General features: G+C 40.7%; 1 protein-coding gene across 1 annotated transcript in view; it reads right to left on the reverse strand.

Moving 5' to 3' along the window:
* Positions 1-25,029, reverse strand: part of NT5C2 (5'-nucleotidase, cytosolic II) — a 64,532-nt gene that overhangs the window by 29,481 nt on the left and 10,022 nt on the right. The window contains exons 2-3 of the mRNA XM_067300198.1: positions 13,875-13,995; positions 2,346-2,419 (exon numbers count right to left, since the gene is read on the reverse strand). Coding sequence (XP_067156299.1) covers positions 2,346-2,419; positions 13,875-13,975 — 175 coding nt within the window. The 5' untranslated portion in view covers positions 13,976-13,995. The remainder of the gene's footprint in view (positions 1-2,345; positions 2,420-13,874; positions 13,996-25,029) is intronic.

A 25,029-nucleotide genomic window follows, 5' to 3' on the forward strand; every position in this document is an offset into this window, starting at 1 on the left:
AAGGAATAATTTGCCCGGACAGAAAACATGTCAGCGTCTAATGAATGTACTATGACATTATTAATGTAATACTTCACTTGCCCACTTCTCCATTAGCATTTCCAATTGGTTAAATAGAATCACATCTTAACATTGCACTCTTTAAAGTCCTTGCAGTAAATAAGTAATTTTATTTGTGTGTCACAGTTAAGGTTATGGATTTCATTGCATATAGCAAATAATAGCCAAATAAAAAACATCCACATGGGGCACAAAGGATGACCCTGAAACATAACAAGACAAACAGGTGATTGTATGTTAGCTTTCTAGCTGAGTCAAAAAAAGGAAAATACTATTTTCAAGGCCAAATGTTTTTAATCTGAAAAAGGCTTTACAACCTTTTTACATTCTATCTCCCTGAAAAATGATCTGTCAGTATTATCTCTGTTGTACCATTGCAGAAGTAACAGGACGGCAGCTTGCCCAAAAGTGGACGAGGTTCCCAGTCTCCTGTTCAGACCACGTCTCTTTTCTTTTGCTGCACCATACCCTGTCACTCAACCCCCCTGAATGCACTGACTTTGCCTGTTTTACTGAATTACTGTGATCTTCTAGCCCCAGGAGCTCCAGGTTTCCATGTCCCAGAGAAATTTTTCAGGATGCTTGAAACATTCACATTTTTTTCCTCTCATCAAGCCAAGCATCATTTTGTGGATAACAACACATTTGCTCTGTGTTTACAGGAACAAGTAACACTTGAATAAAATGAACAGTCGGAGGAGTGAGGATAGCACTGAAAGTCTCCTTCTGTCAGGGCGAACGTTAGCAACATGCTTTATGTTCCACGCCAGCCCCACTGGGATCATCTGAGTCCCCAGAAATGCCGCCAGTTTGCAAAAGTCACATAAGTTGTTTTTCTGTTACAGAAGTGAAACCCACAACTTTTTTTTTTTTTTTTTTTTTTTTTAAGCACTTGTTCCTGAACAACTCTTTTGCACTCCTTAAAAGCGTTGCCACAAGGCTGTCACAGCTGGGAAACACAAACACCTAAACACGTGCCGGCAGGCAGACCAAGCACAGACTAACAGTGATACAGTTTATGATTTAAAAAGTGGCGGGAACTTTAAACAGATAAATAAACAAGATGGTGAATAACCGAAGCATTTATATATAACTAATGCCTCATTGACAACTGCTTAAAAGAACAAAAGCAAGTGATGTAAATATAAACTGCAACCACCCTGCCGCAGCCTCCAAAACTGCTTGTTGAACCATGAGCACATGGAAACTTTTCTGACCTTTGCTTAACCGCTGACCCCTGCTTCTGGGACCCCTCTCACCGTCCTTAGCCATGTTACTCTTCTCTCATTTCTTTTTAGTAGACGCAGTAACTAAGACGACCATATCTGACACACTACATTAACCTGTTATTAGGTGACCCTGATATTCTGCCTCACATTTCTCAGTTTATATTCACAATTCTAAACTGAAATATCAAGGGTGATAGAAACTTTTTATCCATGGCCTTGGAAGTGGTAGTGAGAAAGGCGGCAGAAACGTACATGACACCCTGGGTTACAGCCGGTACGTTCTGTGATAACATAACCTAGGAGGGTGGCAGTGGGCTTTTCATCTTTACCTCCTTTAAAATACAGGACATCATGTAAGTTTGATTGTACCAAAAACTGTAATTTAACCCTTCCTTCATGAAAAATCTCAAAGAATTTCCCTGTCTAGTATTTGAAAGATGGAAAGTCATGCAAAAAATTTTATGAAACTAAAAGGTCATATGCAACCTCCTAAAGTCTATCTGCCATAAAGAACTGGCAAAGCTTTCCAAATTAACTTGTTCAGCTGACACAAGACACTCCCTCTGCTTTGCCTCTTTTTGTGAATGAGTCAGTGATGGGGTCAACTGAGAAGTGGGAAAGAGAAAAATCTGTTCAAAAATAGTGGAGCCTCCCAGAACACAAGGGGTTTTACCTGCTGGGCAGAAGTCTAGTCTACCCCATGCACCAAAGATAAAAGGAAATCCCCTGGTTTTTCAAAGCTACGCTTGCATCAGGGGCAATTTCCAAGTGTAGTGGAATCTAAGGAAGCAGTTACACCTACTAAGCTTTGGTCCCCTTGATACCCATAATCATCTGAAACTACACTAGAGCACTGTGGTTTGTGACCAAATACAGCTTCCAGATAACAAATGTAAAAGAAACATCTCAAATGAAAGTGCAGTGAATAGGTGGTATATTTGGTAACAGAGGAAGCACCTGCTAAGCTGGAGCAGCCCAACCAATTACTGGTTTTCTCTCAACAAGAGGCAGTGTACTGAACTAAGTCAATGACAAAAAAATCATGAAGATACTCACCAGCAAGTGTATAATCCATATCAAAACCAAAGCACTTTATCTTTTCCATGGCTAAACTTCTGTTTACAAAGACCCTGTGAAGAAAAAAGAAATAGTCATAGAATGAGCATTTTCAAATAATCATGTTTTTGAATAAACATATTCTGCTTGCTGTCAGGATGTGCGGCTATCTTAAGTCAAAATCAGATGGTACCTGAAAGATGCGTATTTTGTTTTTTCCCATGAGTTCTCCTGTAATGAAGCCATGACTTTGCGGGGTTATTCTAATTTTTGGTATGCTGTCTAAAGAAACACACGTGTGCATGCACACGAACACATGGCTTTGCATGTGACCTGTAAAATTCCTAAGAATAGAAGTACAAAATCTCCTGAAGCAGAATTCAGAGCTCAAGTGAGAGGAATCTGGAAGCAGAGGATGCAAAGCAATAAAATTTGCTTGATTAAAACAAAATATTACAAAGAAGTAATGAGGAAAGGAAAAGAAAATGACATTTCTGTGAATAAACATTTTAAACATTTACTTTTCATTAACATTTAATTTTAACATTTTAATAAACAGCTTTTTAATCCTGTTTGGAATTATATCTGGAAACTTAAAGCATATCTAAAAAGACAATTTACCAAATTTACATCACTATCATTAATAAACATTTTATACAGCTCTGGAAACAGAAAGTGAGATAAATTTTCAGCCATAAGAACATGGTATTTCTATTGTGAAAAATGTTATTTTTAATTCCCCTGTAACTCTTCCACAAAAATGCTAGTTTTTTATTCAGTTTTAATATTAATGCCTATTCCAATGAGAATCGAAGCTGAATACTTCAGGCCTTTTTTGATAACAACATTTTAATACCCTGCATTCAATTTAGTTCAAGTAAATAACATGGTAAAGAAATAGGTCAGAGAATACAAGCTTTTATTGCTTCCTGTGCCAACCATTACAGTAACTAATCTGCTTATATTTCCCCAGAACTTTAAACCATATAGCAGATCTGTAATTCAACGGGACTTTCAACGGACTCCACCGTTTGTCTTATCTGAACTCCAAGAATGAGAGTTACAAGTGGCAAAGCCAAGAAGTCAGCTGTGGGACAGAAGCTGAGCTTCTCAACAGCACTGGTCCCGGACAGAAATCCCAAGTATTGCTCGAGCTGTCATGCTGAAACAAAAAAATGCTGAGAAATGTGTGAGAAAAGCCAACAATCTCAGAGCCTTCACCTGTACTCTCACCTTGGCACGTGAAAATTCTGCATCAGTAAAACAACCTTATTGCCCGCAGCGGAATAATTATCCTCTTAGAAACTGAACTCAGCAAGGCTTCCTTGCAGGAGGAGTGGCATAGGGAGCAATGGAGACGGCAAGTGCAAAAACAAGCACTCGTATTCTGAAAAGCTCCGAGAAAACTCTGAGATTCTCCTCCCAATGCATGTTCTGGGCAGGTGGCCGGCAAAACGTGCCAGTTTAACTGCATGTGTCAATCTACTGAAGCTCGAATTTTAACAGCAAACCGCTAACATCAAACTATCACACTTCTATGCAAGTAGTCTTACCTCATCTCTTACCGATGTGCTTCTTGTTTAGTTTGCAGCAGTCTGATTCATCTACTTGTCTGAATCATATTACACAATTCCTTAAAAGCTTTCCTAGTACAGATGCAATTTTGCTTGGATCTGATTTGACTTCAGAAGATCATTATGTCTGAACCGAGCCTTAAAGTACTGTATATCTTCTTGGACGGTGTTATAGAAAACACATCTGTGGCTAATTTAACTAGTCACTGGATATCGTTGTTGTTCCACACAAATCCACTCGGAATACAGTTTCTCTGGCAATAGTATACTTTACCCCTAACCTTGCACACTCTCTCTGGGAGTCACAGTTTCCTGGCAAATTGCCTGCCTTCGACAATGGGGCTTGTCACTATGGGGCTGCAGAGGTTAGAGATGACTATCTTTTCTGGGAGATTTATGCATTACCTACACAAGACAAAATTATGGGGAAAACCCTCCCTGTAAACTAGTAAAGAAATGCCTCTTGGAAATATGAGATGGCAACATAAATCACTAAAACTTCGCTCCTGAAATAGCTGGTTTTGAGTAGGTGGAGCAAATTATCCGAATCTGCAGTTCAAGTCGGTGTTTGTTTGTCTTTTAACATTGAGATAGTTCTGATTTAGAGGAAGCCAATGCAAAACGCTTTTTGGTATTATATGTTGTTTCATACTTTGTATAACGAAGATGATTACATTCTCTTGCTGCTGCTGCCAGGAACCCTATTTATTATCTAATTCAAGCACACTGGCATGCAAATGACTTCTGATTTAATGTTTGTGCAGTTTGTTTCTAAAAGTGGAGAGATTTAAGAAGGAATAATATACCTTGGGGAGACGCTCGCAACATTTTTTGTCCAACCTGCAGAGTCTGATTTTGTTCTCTCCTTTAGCTTTATCCCCTGGAGCATAGTTTTTCATCAAAGAAAAACGCCCAGAACGACTGTCCTTCTGAACAGGACACGAATAGGAAGGGAAATTTTAAGCCACTCAGAAGTCTGAGGAACATTTCAGAATTGCAACATTTGGGAAAAGTTTCCCAAATGAGGACAAAAAACCAAGCACTTTTAAGAGGGAGCTGGATGCGCTTATAAAGGGGGTAATACGACAGCGCCTGCGCAAGGCGAAAACAAGGGAGCTGTGACCCAAGAGATCCCTTCCAGCCCAGCGTGCCTATGTTTAGATGATGACGACACCAAACTGACCAAAAACCATGGAAAGATCTCTAAGCCTCTGACATTTTTTCATCGCTTTCTTTCAGGGTATTAACAAACTGAATACTGGGACTAAAAAAAACCCAGCACATGTTGATACTGAAGATCTGGAAAAGTTTTCTAAAGGCAATGAAACGAACAACATCTACTAGCATATTTGTGTATTCCAAAATGGGTCTTATGACTAAAGCACGGCAATTACTATACCAGCCCTGTCCTGGGAACAGCTGGTGAAGATCTCTCTTTCTCCACCAACTCATAAATATTGCCTACGACCTAGAAACTGTATGTGGCAAGGTCTAATCACGCCCCAACAGTCCACAGGGCCCGGCAGATTTCAAGGCATCCTACCAACTGATCTGATATGTAATTACTTCATCCAAGAGTCCTGGAGTGAAAGAGGACAAATGTTTAAAAAACTACCTAAGGCTGTTACACAACATGTGCAGGACAGGAAGCGAGGAACACTTCAATCAATTTAAACTAGCATATGCAAAGACAGATTAAACAGCAGACTAAATAGTGGCAAAGAAACCGGAACTAATTTCACTTATCTTGAGAAAGCCCAGCCAGATATTCACTTACTTCGTAGGTGCTCAGGACCTCAATTTTAAAACCTGATAAAGGAAGATATCTCTCATACGTGGTGCCCCTCCAAACACAAGGGGCTTAGTAGATCCTTGTGGTCCAGCACTACAAATATTTACTCCCAGAAGCTTAACTTAACTCTCAGCTTAACTTAATTCATGGGTTTACTCAAAGTAGGAAATATCCGCAGTGTCCTAGAAACTAAAGATAAAAGTTGAAATTAAATCACCACTACGGTTTCTGGGCCCGGCCAGGTGCCTCTCAGAGGCTACAGACTTGGCCCAGCCCCTCACTGTTTCAGAGCCGTGCTCAGATCCGAACTGGAGGTGGCACAGTTCAAGCACGCTCTGCCTGATTTCAAGAATACTGGTCAAATGTGGTTATTGATTAAAAAAAAATGCAAAGTCTCCTCAAAAGATATGGTATAGAGAGAAATGACAAAAGCATCCTTTTTTTAAAAGTCGTACAGCAAAGACTACACTTTTAACCCTAAGTACCGCAAAAGATAAACAAAAACCAAAGCAGCTCCCACAATACAGAGAGACAAAGCCTGCATATTAATGAAAGGTCTAGGGATAAAGTCAGACTAAGAGGAAAACTAAAATCACCAAACACTTTTAGGCAAGAAAGTTTTAACCTAGAAATACCTTGCTGGAATCAGAAGTAATCATACTTTCACTTCCCCCGATTCTGGTCTTTTCCATTTGGGAAAATGATCATTTTTACTAGGTGTACTAGAGGTTAAAACAATCTAAAAATTTAACAGCACCAGGCAATAACATGAATCAAACTGCAGGCACAGCATGAAAACATCTTCTGTACCAAAGTAACAAAGCACTAAATTCCTTGTGCTGAGAGGCAGAGGTTGTACGATTACCAGTTCCCCGACTCCATATCTGTCTGCAACTGGAACATCTCCTTAAATAGGACATTGCTTTTCTCTTGCCTTCACCTTTCACTGCCCTGTGGAAAAGCAAGCTTTATATTTCTGTTTTGAGGAAAGCGAGTAACATCATGGATCTCCTGCAGTTTTGCGTTCCCTACGCAGCGTGGCTGGAGGGGGTTGAGGAGCTGGTACTTGTGCCACAAGCCAGTTCGGGGGCTGTATCCAGCCCGATCAGCTCCCTCAATCAGTACGTGACAAAGCTGGGAGTGCGAAGGCAGCAGGCTGGACTTGGTTGGCTTAGACTAGCACAGAACCAGACCTTCTGAAAAATGGACTTTGGGAGCTGTTTAAAGGAAAACATCAGGCAAATTTCTTCCCTAATGAGCTCTTCCTCAAAGATTAAACTCTGCGGTTTGGTCACAGCAGAAGGCTCTCAGTAGTGCCATTATTTGTTTTCTTTCTAAGCTCTAAGAATTGTGCTGGATAAGAGAAAAATGCATTGTATAGCAAGGAAGAGGGAACTGCTGAACATGCATACAGGGAGTCACAAAGCCCTGATTTCATCAACGCTGCCATTCACTGTCCTTTTACAAGTGAACTGATCTTGGTTTTGTTACTGTTCTTGTCAATCAATTCTGAGGCAGGAACCTAAATCCCAACTCTTCTCAAGTAACACAGGAGAGAAGCGCACACAGAGGGGGAGAAGCGTCTTTATTTTGTTTATGCGAAATCTCAAAAGCTTTCTGCACCCTGAATGAAATATGCATGTGTAATATTTTTGTAATCTGACCAATAAAATAAACAAAGCACACCAGAATTATACAACTAACAAAGGACTTGGCACACGGCTCACCACTCAGAGCAGGAAAACGAAAATTAACAATGTGAGGCGCGGTTTCTGGAACGGAGCTCTTGGATAATGATTTTCAGAATGTGTCCAGAAATACCTTGCAGCAAAACCATGCTTTGTAAGGAGAGTACATTTCACTGGAAATTAAATAAACATAAAGAAATTTGCAGCAGGGCTTAGCGGAATAGCAAATACAATGGGGGCTGGCTGGCTTGATTGACATGCGTGTTTAAAAAAAAAGATTGTGGTGGACAGTTGGGCTGGAGCCAGCCATGAAACAGGCGCTAGCCAGAAGGCTCAGATTCCTGCTTCCTCTGAGTTTAGGCACTTTGGTTAATCTTCACATCATGGACAACTTCCGTATTTTAATAAGCGAGAAGAGTTAAAAAGAAACAAGAGGGAACTAAATGGATTAGTTTTTAATAGCCTCTCATATCCAAGTTCCCCATAGCTTCTTTAAAATGGCTAATAATAAAAAAAAAGTCTCACTATTGTTAGGACAACTGGATGTTCTCAGTATTGTTAGCTAGCCCCAGATGTGGGCTTGGAGCAGATGTCCCGCTATAGGACATTAGAGCTCAGGTTAAAGGTGACTTCTGCCTACAGCAGTGAACTTGGATGAATCCCTCACTGACCTTACACATCCTGCACAAATTATGTGAGCGACCTTGAAAAGGATACTAAGAGATACCCAAACGTCTTGTCTTCGGATGCTGGATGCTTTGACACCTGTCTTAGTGGGGAGAAGAAATGAAAAGCTTTAAACTACTGAAAGCAATGGGATCATTCTTTTGCCAAGCCTGGGCTCTTTAGGCAGCTACTGACCGTTCTGCACATTATTATTTACCATACTTTTTTTTTAATTGTTAGGTTTTCAGAGTTCCACTTTATTCCTTCTTCAACCCAAGAAGGCCATTCTGACAGGCCACTGTGTTTGTAATCATGTTCTTGTAAGAGACAGTGTTTGGGCCCGAGATGAATTTAGGAAGACGAAACGATGTCAGATACGGGACAGAGAAAAAGTGCATCAAAATCACACGTCCACTTCTAGTAACATTTCCAACACAGCCTTCTGCAATTTCACAAGATTGACTGTCCTTGCACAATTATAGTGACGTAAAACTGGAAAACCAGGTTATGACTGGAACTAAAAAGTCTGATGAAGCCATATCCAGAAACACGACTATGAGCACTTCCCCCTGAAATTCAGCAGGAATCCGATGGAAGAAGATAGCCTTGGCCATTTCTATTTCCATTGTTTGGGTTTTCTTCCCAGGCAACAGCGCAGTGCCAAGAAGCTCACATATGGATTCCATCCCAAAATAACACCCGCCTGCTCCGTGGAACTATTAAAGCTGGGGATCATGGGACATTTTCAATGCAATTTCTTTATTATTAATTTGGCAAGTGTTCTGCTTTCTCATAAGCTCGCCCATTCTGCCGCCTTATCACTCCCGCTCCCTGCTCTCTCCAATGTCCAAGCCCTAAAGCAAAATAAATACACCGGGCTACATGCTGCCCTCACTATACACATGCCACCCCCTGAGCCCAGGGAGGCTGCACAGAGACACAAGAGGAAAGAGCGGAGCCGGCAGCGCCTGCAGAGCTATGTCACTTAAAGTTACGTGAAAATACCATACCAAGCCTATCTGAAGATGTCTGATGAGAACAGGTACACAGTATTTTCAGACTGTTAACAATATTTTTTTCTGATTTTCCCCCTGAATAAACTGATAATTATAAAGAGCCTTTATATATAGCTACCCAAACAGATAAACAGTTTGAAGTCTCATAGTCTAGGCTATATAACACTTCCAGCTGTTTGCAATCGCTGATGATCCAGTATCAATAAAGTAAACAAACAACATTAACACTGAATAACCCAGAGTTTACAAATTCAAACAAACTCAAACATACCCTAAATACATCTTTAAATCTAGAAATCAAAAGAACCAATTGTTAAACCTTTTGCTTTGTCACTATTATAGTACATATCTTTTTTTTTTTTTTTACCTAGGATCTCAAAGTACTTTACCAGCTGAAACCACTTAGCTCATATCACCACCATAAGATGCTTTAAAAGCAAACTGAAGCATAATAACTATGAAGCAACTTATTCAAGAGTCTATGACCAGTCAGCAGGAGAGTTAGGATTAGAAGTCATGATGCCACGTTCCCTGTGCTAGCCAGCAAACAGCCCTGCAAGAAAACAAAACTAAAACATCTCCAGAAACTTCATGTTCGGGCTGACAAGTCTCAAATTATTCTGATGCAAAACGGCAAAAACATCCCAAAGTCTATACGTTTAACAAAACGGCCATCTCAGCCTTACTGCCCTGTTAAGCCAAAACCACAGAATAAAAGTAAATGCAAATACCTGTTTCCTGGTTCTTGGTAACTGTCAGTAACAAGAGTGGATGGAACACCAACTTTTTCCATTATTTGCTTTAACTAGATGTGGTTGCTATTTAAACCCTAAAGAGCTATGTGAGATAATCCAGAGGGTGCCTAGAAGTGCTCACTCCAAGTTAAAAAATAGACACTAGGGCAATTTGGTGGCTCAGAGTCAACCTAGTTCTTGCCTAATTACAATCACGTTAAATGACAGTACTCCTCCAGAACAAATGACCTAGTGATTATCCTCTACCCGGAAAAGTCAACAAGCGCTGCGTGAGGGAGGTGGCCTCACAACCACACACACTACGGAAAAGCCACCTAACAGCTACGCATCAATTTTATTTCCGAATTAAAATGTATGCTGCCAATAGCACAGTAATGCAGTATCCTCTTACCAGTGACCTCTGCTAGAGAATGAATAACAGCTAGCTTGTATATTAATTCATCTTTAGAGCTCACCACCAACAGGCGCCAACAATGTTGTATAACTAGGTTTGTGGCTGATACTAACACTAGCTAACTTAAAGTCCTAGTTAAAGTGACCAGAAATAGTCTGAAGATAAAAAGAAAAAACACTATTTCTCCTCTTTTATGGATTTCTCCAATTATTGATGTTACCTATATGGCCCTTGAACTCTACAGCATACACATTAATGTTTTCAAGTTTTGCTTACTTCATCAATAACCTCAACACTGTAATTTCTTAAGCAGCTGTATGAACTGATCAAAACACTAAGCAAAACTCTGGGGAGGAAAACAGCTATAAATATTTGATTGTGAACGTTCTTGCCTATGGCATTCAGACATGATTAGGATCTAGTCATCATGAGCTCAGTCAGTATGCACTACACCAGTTAAACCAGTCTCAGCTGAGATCTCTGCCAACAATATTACATGTTGAGCATCCATCCATCCATCCATCAGCTATGATACAATAAGAAGTGCAACACCTGAAAACCCAGATTCCCGGTATCAACAACCATGGTAAAATACAACTCTCACAGGGGCATTTTCAGAGCTAATTTTTTTTAAGTTTTTGAAAAGTTTAATATCCATGAAAACATTGTTATTATTTCTTACGGTAAATAATTTTGCCTGGAATGGAGCCTTTCCCCCCTTATTCTATGATGCTGCAATATTTGCAATTCAAGTATCTCAAATCTGTCCTAGTTCATGAGAACCAGAAAGTTAAATCAAGTGTTCTAAGTATCTCCACCGGTAAACATGAAGTAAACAAATGGTGAAACATTATTTTTTATTTCATATTTCAGAAAATCAAACATTACTAGTAGCAATTAGAAAACCCCAGTGAATGACTTTGAGCCCAAATGGGCCTCCAAAACTGGTTTCAAAAGTTAACCCCTGTTACAACCACTCTGTAAATGTGGCACAGCAGCCAAGTTCTCACAGTCTTCCAGATTGGGCCTATAAAATCACTGGGACCAGCTTAAAGATCAAGATTTTAAAGGCAGTTTTAAATTCTATGTTCTTTTTATATTGTTTGTTTTTCTCAGTCATTTTGGATTCACGTTTTCAAGCTTTTTTCTTTAACCACAAGGGTGAGAGAGAGAGAAAAAGAAAGAGAGAGAGAGAAAGGAAATATCCAAACATTCACACGATTCCAGCAGTTGGCATTTTACAACATTCAAAAAATAATGTAGGTCTGACAACAAAATTGCAAGATTTATCAGTGGTACATTAAAGAAAGGATTGTCAATCTTGACAATCAATACCTTGTATTTCGTATCTGTCTCTTTCATAAATTTCCAGTGCTTCAGCAATATCCAAGACTCAGAGCAAACTGGTACCTTACTGAAACAATTTTACATCCTAGAAGCGATGGCTGTGACAAGCATACATTTTCTATATCTGACCAATTATTAAAATACTAAAAGATATAATATTGAAAAACAAGGGTAAATAATTTCAGTTCTATTTTATCATGTTAAGTCTGCATTTCTCTCTTAAGTAACATCACACCTGTGAACACTAAGTTCACAAAAAATACCAGAAATAGAAGTCTGACAACACTGCCTCTGGAATGAGGTTGTTTCAGATTCTTACAATACTGGATTATCAAAATAACTCCCATGAAACTGGTACACCAAAGCCATTAATAGCACAGATTTATACTACACTCTTGGCATCAGGTTCTCTCATTCTCTCTCTGTCTCTGTCTCATTCTTCCTCTCTGTCTTTTTTTTTAAACAGGATACTAATTTCAAAATGAAAGTGTGCCTCCCCTTAATATATTTCAAGTGTTTCATGTTCCATGAAAATCTTTAGTGCTAGCAATATTTCTACTTAACATGTTTCGGGTGAGACACTTCTAGATTCTATAAAGGCATATTTAAACTGTAAAACAGACTGATTTCAGACTCTCAGGTCCCAGCTCCTACAGGGAAACCCTCATTTATATGAATGTATTATAGTCTTCCATGAGAGAATTCTTTGTGAACATCAAGATTTCTTATGTGAGTGAGGGTTAACATGATCAGGGCTCAAATGCGTGAGCTCTTAAGGACAAGTACCGCTTCGTTTGGACCTTGCACAACACTTGGCACTTCGACTGTCAGCACCTAACCATAATAAATATAGAGCAAATATGCATGAAAAAACAAACCAGCCTTACTCTGATTACATTTACATCAGCCTAAATCAAGAGTAACCCAACTAAAGCCATAAGTAAAATCATGACCCAAAGGCAAAACTGTCAATGACCTCAGTGAGGTGAAGATTTTTGCCAGGGAGGTCAATGCTATAAAATCCATCTCTATTTACATGTTATATATAGTTACATTCATTAGAAGTTTTTGTATCTTGATTAACCAGCTGTCACAGGGAGACTCAAATAATGCTAACACTAAAGAAGTGCCCAAACATATTTACTGGAAATTGGAAAGCTTCAGAAATGCATCATAGGATCCATTATTTAGCCTTAGACATTGCAACTTGCAAAACCTGGCCTGTCATATGATGCTAAGGCATTTTTCTCTAATTAGATTCCATTTAGAGAATCAAAGATCTCCAACACTTCCAAAACACTTCCTCAGAAATACCACTGTGTATGAATCACAAATGCAACATGGCATTTAAGCATGAGGTTGGGAAACTTGACTTTTTTTTTCTCTTTCTATATCCGACTTACATCTCTCCAGCTCCTGCTGTGTAAAAGATATGAATATACTCTGATTATCATACTGCATGACTTCTCAAATTAAACAAGCTAAACTTTGAAAATACACCTCCCACAAACAGAATACTGACAATCACCAGATACTCTTGTTTTTAACTCCATAATAATATTCCAGACATCTGATGAGGACACAGACTGTACCCATCTTATGCTCTAGGCCTGGAACCTTGGGAGATGTGGGCTAAATTCTTGGCTCAACCAAACAGTTAACGTGATCTTGGGAAAACAATCTAGTCTCTGTACTTCAATTCCCAAAACATGAGTGTGATATTGCTTTTATTCTGCACCTTGACATCTTGTTTATTTAGACTGCAAACTCTTTACAGCAAAGATGGTTTTAGGCACACCTGCCTGAGGAAAGGGGGCTGAGATCTCATCTAGGGCTTCTACATGCTACTATGGTGTATACAATGAATCATATTAAATATAATGCTCAAACACTTAATTTCTGCTCCTATTCAATTTCCTCCAAATTTTTATTTGTGCATTACAGTGTCTAAGCCTAAACTCTCCCAGTGTGCACTGCAGTGCAATTATAACACTTGTGCGCTCAGTATTTCTTGACTTCAAAGCTTCTATCCCAAAATCTAACTTGAGATTAATCTTTCTACTGCATTAACCCTCGTAACCATACCCTCACTCCATTACAAGCATCTCAACTCTACTGTTTGCAAATTCCTGCAGGCAAATACTGTGCTGTCTTCAAAATTGACTTCTACAAGGAAAGTGGGAATGACCTTTCTGTTACTACCAGCAAGCAAAAACCAGCAAGAAATGCGGGTTTTATGTTTAGTTTAATACCCTCCCTCTCAGCAATTTATTTGTAGAGTTACACGAACGACTTACCGGTGATAGGCTTCCCGGCGGTACTTTTTCAGAGCATGCCCATCCATGTTTGCAGGGAGATCTGCTGCATTCTGGAGTCGGTCGCTCCATGAGGTTGTCATCTTTAAATGCTTATTTAATTCTGGAAAAGGCAGAAGAGAAAAGCTTGCTTAAGTTCAAGGTCTGTTTCACCCCAAAGTTGTCTAACTGTTTCCTGGTTACTGAAAGATGCAATGCTACTCAGGAAGTTCTGCAAAGTGCCCAGTGGAATGATCTGTGTTTGTAGCTCAAGCAAGATGCTTTCCTCTGAGATGTTAGGTGAGACAGAGTCAGTAAAACAGACAGATGGGAGAGCTTTTCCACATCGCTGGAACTGCAAAGACATTCCTATCCTTCGTGCTGAAAATTTATTTAAAGACAGACACCTTGTTTTCATTGCTGAAAAGGCATATTTTTGACCTTAGAGTTACTAACATGCCTTAGCTATAGCTGACAGAAAAACTACCCTTTAAACATGAGATAAACTGGCAAGGCAAACTCTACAACCCAAAGCGGGACCGACCTTGCCCCATCTACCACAAGGTAAAAATAGAGAGTCTTGTCTCTGACTTTGCTTTTTGTTTGTTCTCTAAGCAGCAAAGACAAAACTACAGAAGAGACGGATGCTAAATAAGCAGAAACAATTGGAAGAAAAGTAGAAAGATTATTCTGATATCTTGTGTCCTCTGCAGGTCAGCCACATTGAGGCAGAGCAAAGAACACACTGCAAAACTGTAATACCAGGAATGCAAACATCCACCACCAGATCTTCACACATATAACTTCCTCCACAGATAATCTGCACCCCTTCGCAAGTACTGGTTCTCCAAAGTAAGCCAGCAGATAGTCTTTATCTTCAGAAAGGCCCCGCAGTGAGGCAACAGGGGCACATTTCCCAACTGCTTTATCAGCACACTCAAGCAGTCCTGCTCCCCCCATCGTCCTTCCAGACACATGTCCTGCTGCATCCATGGCATCAGATGATTGGCATCTAATGATTAAGTAGCCCCACAGTGAGTCAGTTCAGCTTGCCAATCCAAGCTCCAACCCATCAAAACAAACCCACCAAAACCAAACAGAAACGTGATCGTTCTCCACTGGTCAGCAGGCTGAACCCAGTCCAACCTGCCATAACTCTATCGTTAGAGCCAGCACAAGGAATGGGGTGGAAAATGCATCCCACAGTTATACCAAATTAGGTGTAACATGAAACCACACTCTCGTGTAACCAATATAACTGCTGGACCACAGGACTTGGCTTGTTTGCTCTTCCTTAAAAGAAGAAAAAAAAACCCCACAAGCTATATGAATACAGTAATCACTTTCAGGCACCTTTAAAATATGACTACCCTCATTTTACAGAAGTGAAACTAGATGGTTTCAGCAAAGTAAAAAGTAGACTGAATTTTCAAACCGGTGTTAGAAATCATTGCACTTTTGGGTGTCATGTGTGTTGTGCTCACTCTCCTAGAGGAAATCTGTATTATTTTTTAGTTTTAATCTTGATTAAAGAGCAACAGTTGTGATTGTCACAGCATTTGTTAGTGTATTTACCTACTATTTGCCTGTCATAAAAATCAAACAGAAGGCAAATAGATTGGCTGTAAAAAATACGTTCCTCCCTCCCCCAGCATTCTCTGCTCGTCTCCCAGTTACTATAAGCAAGGTTTACAAAATGCATCTTATGCCACATCCTAAAGGTCACCAAATTTAGGCTTTGGCAGGCAGCCTAAGGGAACGCATTCCAGAGCTGAGAGCTCTCTACCACGAATTCCCTGCAACACACCCAGGAGGTCACCGGCAGGAACAGGGAGATGGGGCATGCCAGCCAAGCGTGGCTTCCACAGCAGGGCATGCAGGGAGATGAAGCTTCTAAAATAGCCCAGGCCCAGGCCACTAAGGGTTTAAAAGTAATTACCAGCTATTTAAACCATGCCCAAAGGCAAGTGGATGACAGCACAGGGCGCAGAACTAAATGGCCTGCAAGCATCAACCTGTTCCACTTCAAAGGCAGGGCAGCTACACACAGCAGGGACTGCAGTGGGTCTAGGTGGAGGAGAAGAACATCGGGAGAGCTGGAACGGCCATGCGAAAGAAGGGTGACAGACTGCAGGCCAGTGGATGAGAGAAAGCAGTCAGAGATGCACAGCACGGTGAAGGGTCTAGTACGACCCCAACACTGCAAACTACAGAAAGGGCTTGTGTCCCCAAAGGGTAGAAAACTGTCTAGCCCATGAAGTTTTCAAGACAGCTTGGATCATGACTGCCTCGGTCTTACGTGGAGCTATTTTAAAGCTACTACCTTTGATCTGTGGATTCAGACCCAAAAGACACAACACACTCAAGGCCCCTAAATGGCAAATAAAATAGCACTGAAAAAACCTGTTGAGCAGCTGGTATTATCTCATGCACAGGAAACTAGGAAAGCCAACTCACAGAGGTCTGGATCTACATCTTCCAGCTGAGAGCAGTCTGAATCCAGGCTAGCCACCATTTTGAAGGGCTACACTGTTCTGTTTATCTAGCCAGATACATCTTAAGATTTTAAGATCTACACCCACAGTCAAAGCCAAGACTTTTCATTATGTTAGCCTCCTCTTCCCACTTCATCTTGTTTGCATCACCTCCATACCACATTAAACAGAGATGCTGGCACAGGTATTAGGGTAGGACTAGTTCCACTAGTCCACGCAAACATCTGGTAGTTCAGCAAATATTTCCAACAAAGATTCCTAAAAACCAGATGGCAGAAGAACTTTAGCGGGTTACCTTTAATAACATCCTTTCTAAAATGAGGAATGAGTGAAGCAGTTTGAGCTTCTGTGTGATGAAGCTCTCCTCCTCTACTGCAAGAGAAGCTACACAGCATCATCCTGTGTGTGCTGGGATTGGAAATGCTGAGATTTGAGGAAATCACAGAAATCTGAGTTTTCATAGTTAAACAAGAAAGGCTTTAATTATTGTAATCTTCCAGCCATATTTTGTTGTAGCTGTGATGAACAGAGTTCACAGGCAGGATGACGTTTGTAGACAGAGGCAATATCTTTTATTAGACCAACTGGTATGGCTGGAAAAAACAGACAAGCTCTTGGGCACACAAGCTTGTCTAAGTTTTCAAACTCTATCAGTTGCTCTAATAAAAGATATTACCTCTACCTACAAGCTTTGCCCTTATTTATTTATTAAAATTTCTTTGTCTTAATGTTTATATAGCATAAAATAAAAAATTCTAATGATGCAGTTTTGTATTCTGCGAACTCAGAGGCACTCCTTCAGTTCAGCAGGCTCTACTGGCGCTCTGACAGTAGCTTACTGCCCTGAAATAAAACAGTAACAACTTGCAAAGATATTGTGATGCATGCTGCCCACCCAAAAACCTGGCTCACACAAGAAGTCTCACTGACTTCGATGAAACTGTTCTGATACCTCAAAGGTGTAAAATTCAGCCTACCTGCATGAGTAAGAGACACGGGACCTGATCCCTGAATATAACTGTTCCAATTCATAGTGGTGCCAAAGACAGAGAAAACTAAGATGGGCTGAATCACTCCAAACATGTGTAAGCCACTGGATTAAACATCTAACGGAGCCGGCAGCCAGCTACTCAGGATTCTCAACTCCAAGCAACTGAAATATGATGCATCTTTTTCTTTAGTTACAAATCTATTTTTGAAATCAATAATCTGTAAATAGCTTCACATAAAAATAGAAACCTTTACATAGATAAAGCATGTCAGAACATCTCCCTGTAATTTATTGCAAACATGCTCCTTGCTAATGCTGTCTTAATTAAGCATCTGATAGCATTTATGGCACAGGGTTCATTTTGAAAAAGTATTTTAAAGCTCAGCTGTGAAGCTTTGATCAGAGCTACTGTTCAGCACACAACCTTTTCTCCAAAAGAAAGGTTCATGGAGTTTTATTAATTATTTTTCTTATCTCCTTTTGCCAACAGATAGTTAGAAATTTCTGCACCTGATAATACTTAATGTGTTCAGTTTAAATGCACAGTCTGCATTTTTTTTCTGAGTTTGTTTTTAACACTTTGATGATGCAATGCCAAATCAGAGAGACACACACTAAAACGTAGATAAACAACAGCAATGACAATCCCACTTTTTCCAGGATATTCTCCGAGAGCTTATATAGCAGAAAACAAAAGCATTGCTAACCAATCCCAAGGTTGTAACACTCGAGCTAATTTGCCATGCACTACATCTGCCTGCTTCTCACACATTCTGTTTCAAAAATCCTTAATATCTTGTCAGTACGACCCACACACATACGTGCACATTGGCAAAGCGGACCGAGCCAGGAATCATCACACCTAACATTAGCCATTTAAAATCTCCGCATCTAGTCTGAGCCTGTGGATGTACAGTCAGCCATGTCTCCTGGCGCCCCTGCCAAGCCAGAGCAGTCCCTGGCTCCCCACTGCAAAGCTGCTCCTTCTCAAGTGGCTTTGTGGGATCTCAGGGACTGAGGACTGATCCAAGTTAAAACAACCCCAAGAAAGGAAAAAAAGGGGGAGCAGGACTGGAGCTGGCTTGTTCAAACTCAGATCGTTTTCCTGGTCCAGGTCATGGCATGGCCTCACAAACGCTTCCAATGGGCAGGGCAGAGGGAAGGAAAAACAGTCCTTGCTGCTGCGGAGAGGCCTGTCCGTGTAACTGTGGCTAAGAAAAGTGAGTGACTCACTTTCTAGGAGCGTCTCTCCCTCTCCGCTAAACGTGGAAGGAGCTTGCATCTAAGACAAGTTTAGGCTAGACACTTAAAGACAGCTGACATCAGAGGAGGTGAACCCTGCTCAGGTTAGCATCATATCCTCCAGTTTTCTGGAGCATCTGACATCTTGGGATGGACTGCAGAAAGTGGCCAGGATTGTGCACTCCCCCTAAATAGCATCTCCTACTGCCAGCGTGGGAGACAGACCGCAGGGCTTGGCAGACCACTGGCCTCATCCAGCAGGACAGGTCTTACGTCTGCGATCCCAAAGCACTTCACAAATTCTCATTCCCGTAATACACTTGCGGCAGCAAGACGTGCTTTCCCCATTTCATCAGCTGACAACAGCAGGGCGCAAAGAAGGTAATGACACAGACCAAGTGGGAACCAAATGCAGAAGTCCTAATTCCCCAAGCCCTGCACTAATAACTAGTCTGAGTTCCTATCACTCGCAGTGTGATCACAAACAAAGCAAAGATACTTCACATACTCCTTACGCAGTATTTTAACATGTATTCAGATTTCAACATTGAGCATTGACTGTCAGACAGAGGTCAGCTAAAAAGTATATTAAATGTTATGCATAACATTGTTAGCTTCATAAATATAAGCATGTTTTGATATATATGCCCTGCTTAAAACTGCACAGAAGGAATAATATTTAGACTGACACACCCTTAGCAAGCTCAAATCTCTACACATCTTTAGAAATGCCCAACTGTGCTCCCTTTTCAAACTCTGCACTGACCCCTTGCTCTCCTGTGTTTCACCCACATTCCCAGCCTATCCACTCGTTTGCTGTGCAATCATTTCAGTCTCCTCTCCGACACTGCCACGCAGGCACTGCGCTTGAACTCACCCGCTCTGCCCACGCGGAAGCTCTCCTTCAGAGGCCTCTGCTGTTCTAGTTGCAATGAATCTGTCCAGCATAAACACCAACTGCTATTCCCCTTCCCCTAATTTGCCTCCCTTTTGATTGTTAGCTCCTTGCAGCAAGTCCTTTTTTGTGCAAATTCACATTTCATTCAAAAGGTGACTAATCTCAGTTAGGGACTAGCTGAGCAGACGGAGGCCCAACTAGCAGCGTTTGGGAGAGAATAACCCTCAAGCACCCCTCAAATTCAAACTCAAGTGTGTCACAAACACACTCAAGGGATGTGGCAAACTACAAAGACAAGACATTTCGGGGCTGCTAGAAGGCAAGGTAACACGGAATTTCTAGAACTAAAAATACCAACTACGGAGACAAAAAAATGGTAAGTGGCATTACTGAAACCCACCCAGGGGAACTATTCATGTGAGCTGAACACTGAAATCTTTACTCACACCCTGCTTAGGAAGAACAATGCGGACAAGATGGGTGGGGAACTCTCTAGTGTTTTGAAGTTCCGGATAACTCAGAACTGCCCGGTCCCAGATGCACGCACAAGTCAGTCTGATCACAGCACCCAGGAGGATCATCAAAACAAACCAGAGAACAGGATAAACTACTCCTTCAGCTCCTACTAGAACAATGTGGAAAAGAAAAAAAGTGTTGTGACAAACCAGCTTGTGAAATTGGGTGGCAGTCCCACTTTTGGAGAGCTAACGACAATAAACAGAGATTTCTGAAGTATGATAGAACAAGAGAAATTCCAGCAATGGAGCAGAGACATTAGTGAACAGAGAGAGAGTATAATGCACCAGGGGTAGAATTCTTCAAGAAATATTTCTAGTTTGTATTTAAAAATGAGGATGATAACAGGTTAATCACTTGATGATAACAAAGTACTTCCCATTCAATTTGCAACCAGTGAGAATGCTAAACAATACACATCAGAGACGAACATTTTTAACCAGCCAGTCTGATAATGTCTCCCCAGGAACCCTAAAATAATCAGCTGGATAGATTTCAGGCTACATCAAGTTTACCTGATGGCAAAAGCTAGATAATGTACTGCAAAAGATGACACTGGATTTAATTAATGAAAAATTAGAAGACAGAAATATAATAAATTTTGGTCACTCTATCAGGAACATTATGTGTGACTAGTCCATGTCTGCAAAATATTGAAGACTGAAAATTATGTGCGCCTACGCATGACAAGGGCTCTAAAGCAGTAAATTTCTGACTTGTTCCAAGCTGTATGGATTGCTTGGATGAAGAATGACTTTCCAATTTTATTCTAAATTGCATCTTTACACAACTGTTAGTTCACATGGTTCCTTCCCTTTCCTCCACAACTCTGGGGTGACAATTCAAACCACTTTGTGCTTTACTGACAATATTATTGCTTAGTAGCCAATGGCAAATTGTTTCCAAAAGCTGTTTTCAATTACTGATGCTTTTGGAAAATTAGTATGTCCAGGACTTGACACGGATATAGCCAGTCCTCTGGCAGCACTGGAAAGCCCACAGTTTCCAAATATCAGCAATGAAGTTTGTAAATTATCTAAACCAGAAAACTGACATTTTTTGCTCTTGGTGCCTAAAGTTAAGTTCCTTATTTGAAATCACTCCCTTTCCGGGTGGCTGCATCTTTGACTACATGGCTTCAGGTTCGTGATGGCAGCAAGCACAAAATAAGCTCTTCCTACTAGAATACTAAACTACTTCCAAGAGCCAATTGCAAGTATACTCTCAGCTCACGATGATTCACAACTGGAGCTGGCTTTAAGCACGACAGTTCCACATAACCACTACACAGTATAGGTAGAGATCTGCTATTAGGAACCTGTTAACATTAACTAGAGATACATGTATTGCAAACCCAACATACGCCTTCTGCAGTTTTTACTAAGACATCAGACTAGGTTCGTAACACTGTACTTGCTCCATGGATAGTACTGAGCCTCCCATCCACTGGCTTGCCATTTCAGACGCTGGCTTTACTTCAGAGTCTGTGGTTTGGGTCCGGTCTCAGGAAGGGGATATCGGTTTTCCTCGCACACCACCACAGTGCTGACATCAGCAAAGCTGCTTTTCTCAAGAGCGTGCTTTTAGTGGAATAGATAAAGCATTTCCGGTCATACATTTACTTGACTATATTCTGACTGATAGACAACAGTATTTCACGAGTCGCTTCTGGAAGGATAAGGCACAAGGTGGAAGAATGCCACTCATGAAGCTTATTATAGGATTTGATTTAATTTCGAGCTGAATTTTATTTCTGTCATGCAGCCAGATGCTAAAGTAATGGCTGTATAACAGATACATTATAAAATATATTTAACAAAACCCTGTTTATTTTACATGGATATTTTTCTCAGACTGTTTCTACTGAAAATAATATCCACAGAGTGGCTGCTTGTATTCCACCATGCCTAGAGCTCTAGCAACAGTGTGGGACCCAAATGCATTAGATGTGCTAAAAAACACAGAACAAATAAATTAGAAATTCTTTATGGCGACTACCTATTTCTGTCCAAGGAGTGCTGTTTATTCAGGAACTCCAAGGGGCACTAGTTATTTAAAATATTTTAATTATTTTAAATATAATGATTTAATTATCATCAGCTTTATGGATGGATAAAAAGGAGTTTGGAAAAAACTATGAACGCCACACTGCAACTCAGCATGCAGCAACCCCCAAATTTGATCCTCTGAGTACCATGACACCATGCATTATGCTTATTTATCTGTAATTGTCTTTGCTACCTTGAAATAGGAACCACAAGTTCTCCAAAAGGTTAATTAACTTATTTTCTAGCTTCTATACAGCTTGTGCTTCGCAAGATCTCCTGCAGAACGATCATTTTTGTTAGGTCCTTTCCGACATACTGCTTCTTACACAAACGGCTGACTAGAGGTAATGTTGGTTCTCCTCTTCTTTCAGCGTTGCGTGCCCAGTATTGTCACGCTGCTAGAAACAAAGGCGGCAGACCGCACTTAAGGGATGTGAGACTTGATCCAGAAGAGCGCGAGCTATGCCACAGAGAATAATTAGCTAACATGAGCTCTCAAAGAAATGCTATGACTGCAGGTCAAATATGATCCTTGGATATACAAGGCTATCAAGCAGGACTCTCTGTGCCTATCTGTCACTGCTATAAATTCTGCCGGAATAGTGTCTCCAGCCAGCTGTCCCCATTCAAGAACAGTACTGATTATACTGAGGAAGGAATAAAGCTATGACAAGGAGTAAGACTAGAGTGGAAGACTGCCAATTCACAGAGAGACGCTCTGCAGGTGATCTGGAAGCATTTACACACAAGAAAGAAGCGTGACAGTGGAGGGCTCTTCAGTCTAGCAATGACAGAGCAAGTGCCCATGACTGGAAATTAAACAGAGACAAAAAATATTAACAGCAAGGATAATTATGAAACAACTTACCAAGAGATAAAGTAGTTTCTCCACCACCCGAGGCCTCTAAATGAAGGGAGGAGGGGTATTTAAATCAGCCTTTTCTCACAGAGACAAAAATTAACACAGAAAAGTCAAACAGCCTGAGCTAAACAGAAGATAAGTCAAGCTGAGTATCATCCTGGTTCCTCCTCACCTTATAAATCAACATATCTGTGAATAAGAGCCTGAAGCAACCAATATTGGAGAGAAAGCTCTAAAGACATCAATAGAAGGTGAACGGACAGAGGCTCTTCTGAGGGAGCCCCAGTGCAAACTGTGTGCTCTAATGGCCCCAGGAAACTCACTTCGTTAAGAAAAGGTCTTCCACAGGAAAAGAGCACGGCAGTCTGCAGCAATCTCTGCTGCAGATGTTCCCAAATTGTGGTCCATTTGAGAGCCTGCCAACAGCAAGTTGGACCTGGATAATAAGATAATGTTCTCACTGCTTTTTGTTTCCAGCTGTTAAATTCCAGCTGTGAAACCCAAAAGATAATTCAACTATTTCACTGATACTGTTTTTCCTGTAAGCAATTGCTCTAACTGCACAGGGATGTTAGACGATTAGAGATGAAGATCTGATCTTCAGAGATGAAGATCAGACTAGAGATGAATCTGATCTCTCTGCTATGATATAGTCCATCCTAAAGAAAATATTTAAGAATCCCCATGAATTTGCTTTAGCTGAAAACTGAGAAGTAACCTTTGATGCAAACGTCCACCATATTGGGACTTTAATGTTTGACTGGAATCTGCAGATACTAATATCACTGCTACAAAGATGTAGCACAACAGAGCGCTGCTGAGTGGCAGATTAACATAAATAGCGCAAAAAGCAGAAATGTCAGCATGGAAGAAAACACATTATCCTTTCTTTTCTGACTTGCAAAATTCAAACTTTTCTATTTCACCTCAGTTTTTTCATGTCAAATCTGTCCTGAAGCATCTTTACGTATTGATTCTTTTGTCTTTGTTTTGGGGGGGGAGGGGAGAGAGGGAGGACAACAAATAAACTTGCCAACAAGACTAGACAAAATTACCCTTGGCTACTCATGAGTCAGTGCTCACCCTTCTCAAAGGACACTGCTGTCTTCTTCTGTCCCCTTAAGCTTGTTACCCCTAAGTACAATCTTGGTATTCAAATGTGTGCAAGGATCTGTTACCAGCTCAGTAAGGCTAAACACCTCCGTGGGAGCTGCAGTTCCAAAAGAGAGAGAACAAGATGAGACGTGCCATCCCCAGAGAGAAAGAAAGCTGGAAAGCCCCCATTGCACATACCGATTTCAACCAAGGAACAACTGCCTAACCTGCTATTAAGGGTTACACAACAGTAGTTCTTTTGGCACCAGATCATGGTATTTCCAAACAACGACCCTTTTCATTAGATTCGACTGTGTTTCAGGAAGCAAATAAAGACTTAACGGGCCTTTCCAGAAGTGGGGTGGTAACCGACAAACTATTTGAGATGCACAACTCAGATCTGTAGCACAGTCATTCTGAAAGCATGCAACTGGGTCAACTTGGATAATACAAACAGTCAAAAGCCCTCTTTATCTTCCAGACACTGAAGGTGAGGGAGGACAACATTTTTATTGGATTTTTTTTTACTGACAGTGCTTACTGGAAAAAAAATCTTGTCTCTGAAGAACATGGTTCCTGCTTCATTAATATTTTATATAAAAAGCAAAGATAATAAAAGTTCATTCTAGCTGTTTTCTGATCTTCAAAAGCAAAAGGAAAAAATAAAAATGATTTTTAAAAGACACTTGAACCCTCTTCCATGCTGTATGAGCCCTCTCTACATGTTTATGGGCCATATAAACAGATGTGACAGCAGAATTGGCAGCTGAACTAACTCGGCAGCCTAGAAAAATGAGTTTACATCTCCCTCCAGCCTTGGTTGAAAGCTGTCCCAGCTCAGCCCAGGTTCAGATAGCCAGCTGGCTACTCAGTGCGAGTCCTTTGGGCATCTGGACACAGCACTAGTCAGAAGACGTGCTGCCCAGTAAAGAAGCTGGCATAGTTTAACTGAGGAACACTGGCTCCTCCTTTATACAGAAGGTTGCTGTAAATAAACACTGAGCTCAACAG

Source organism: Apteryx mantelli, chromosome 7, assembly GCF_036417845.1.
Source record: "Apteryx mantelli isolate bAptMan1 chromosome 7, bAptMan1.hap1, whole genome shotgun sequence".
NCBI classification, from domain to species: domain Eukaryota; kingdom Metazoa; phylum Chordata; class Aves; order Apterygiformes; family Apterygidae; genus Apteryx; species Apteryx mantelli.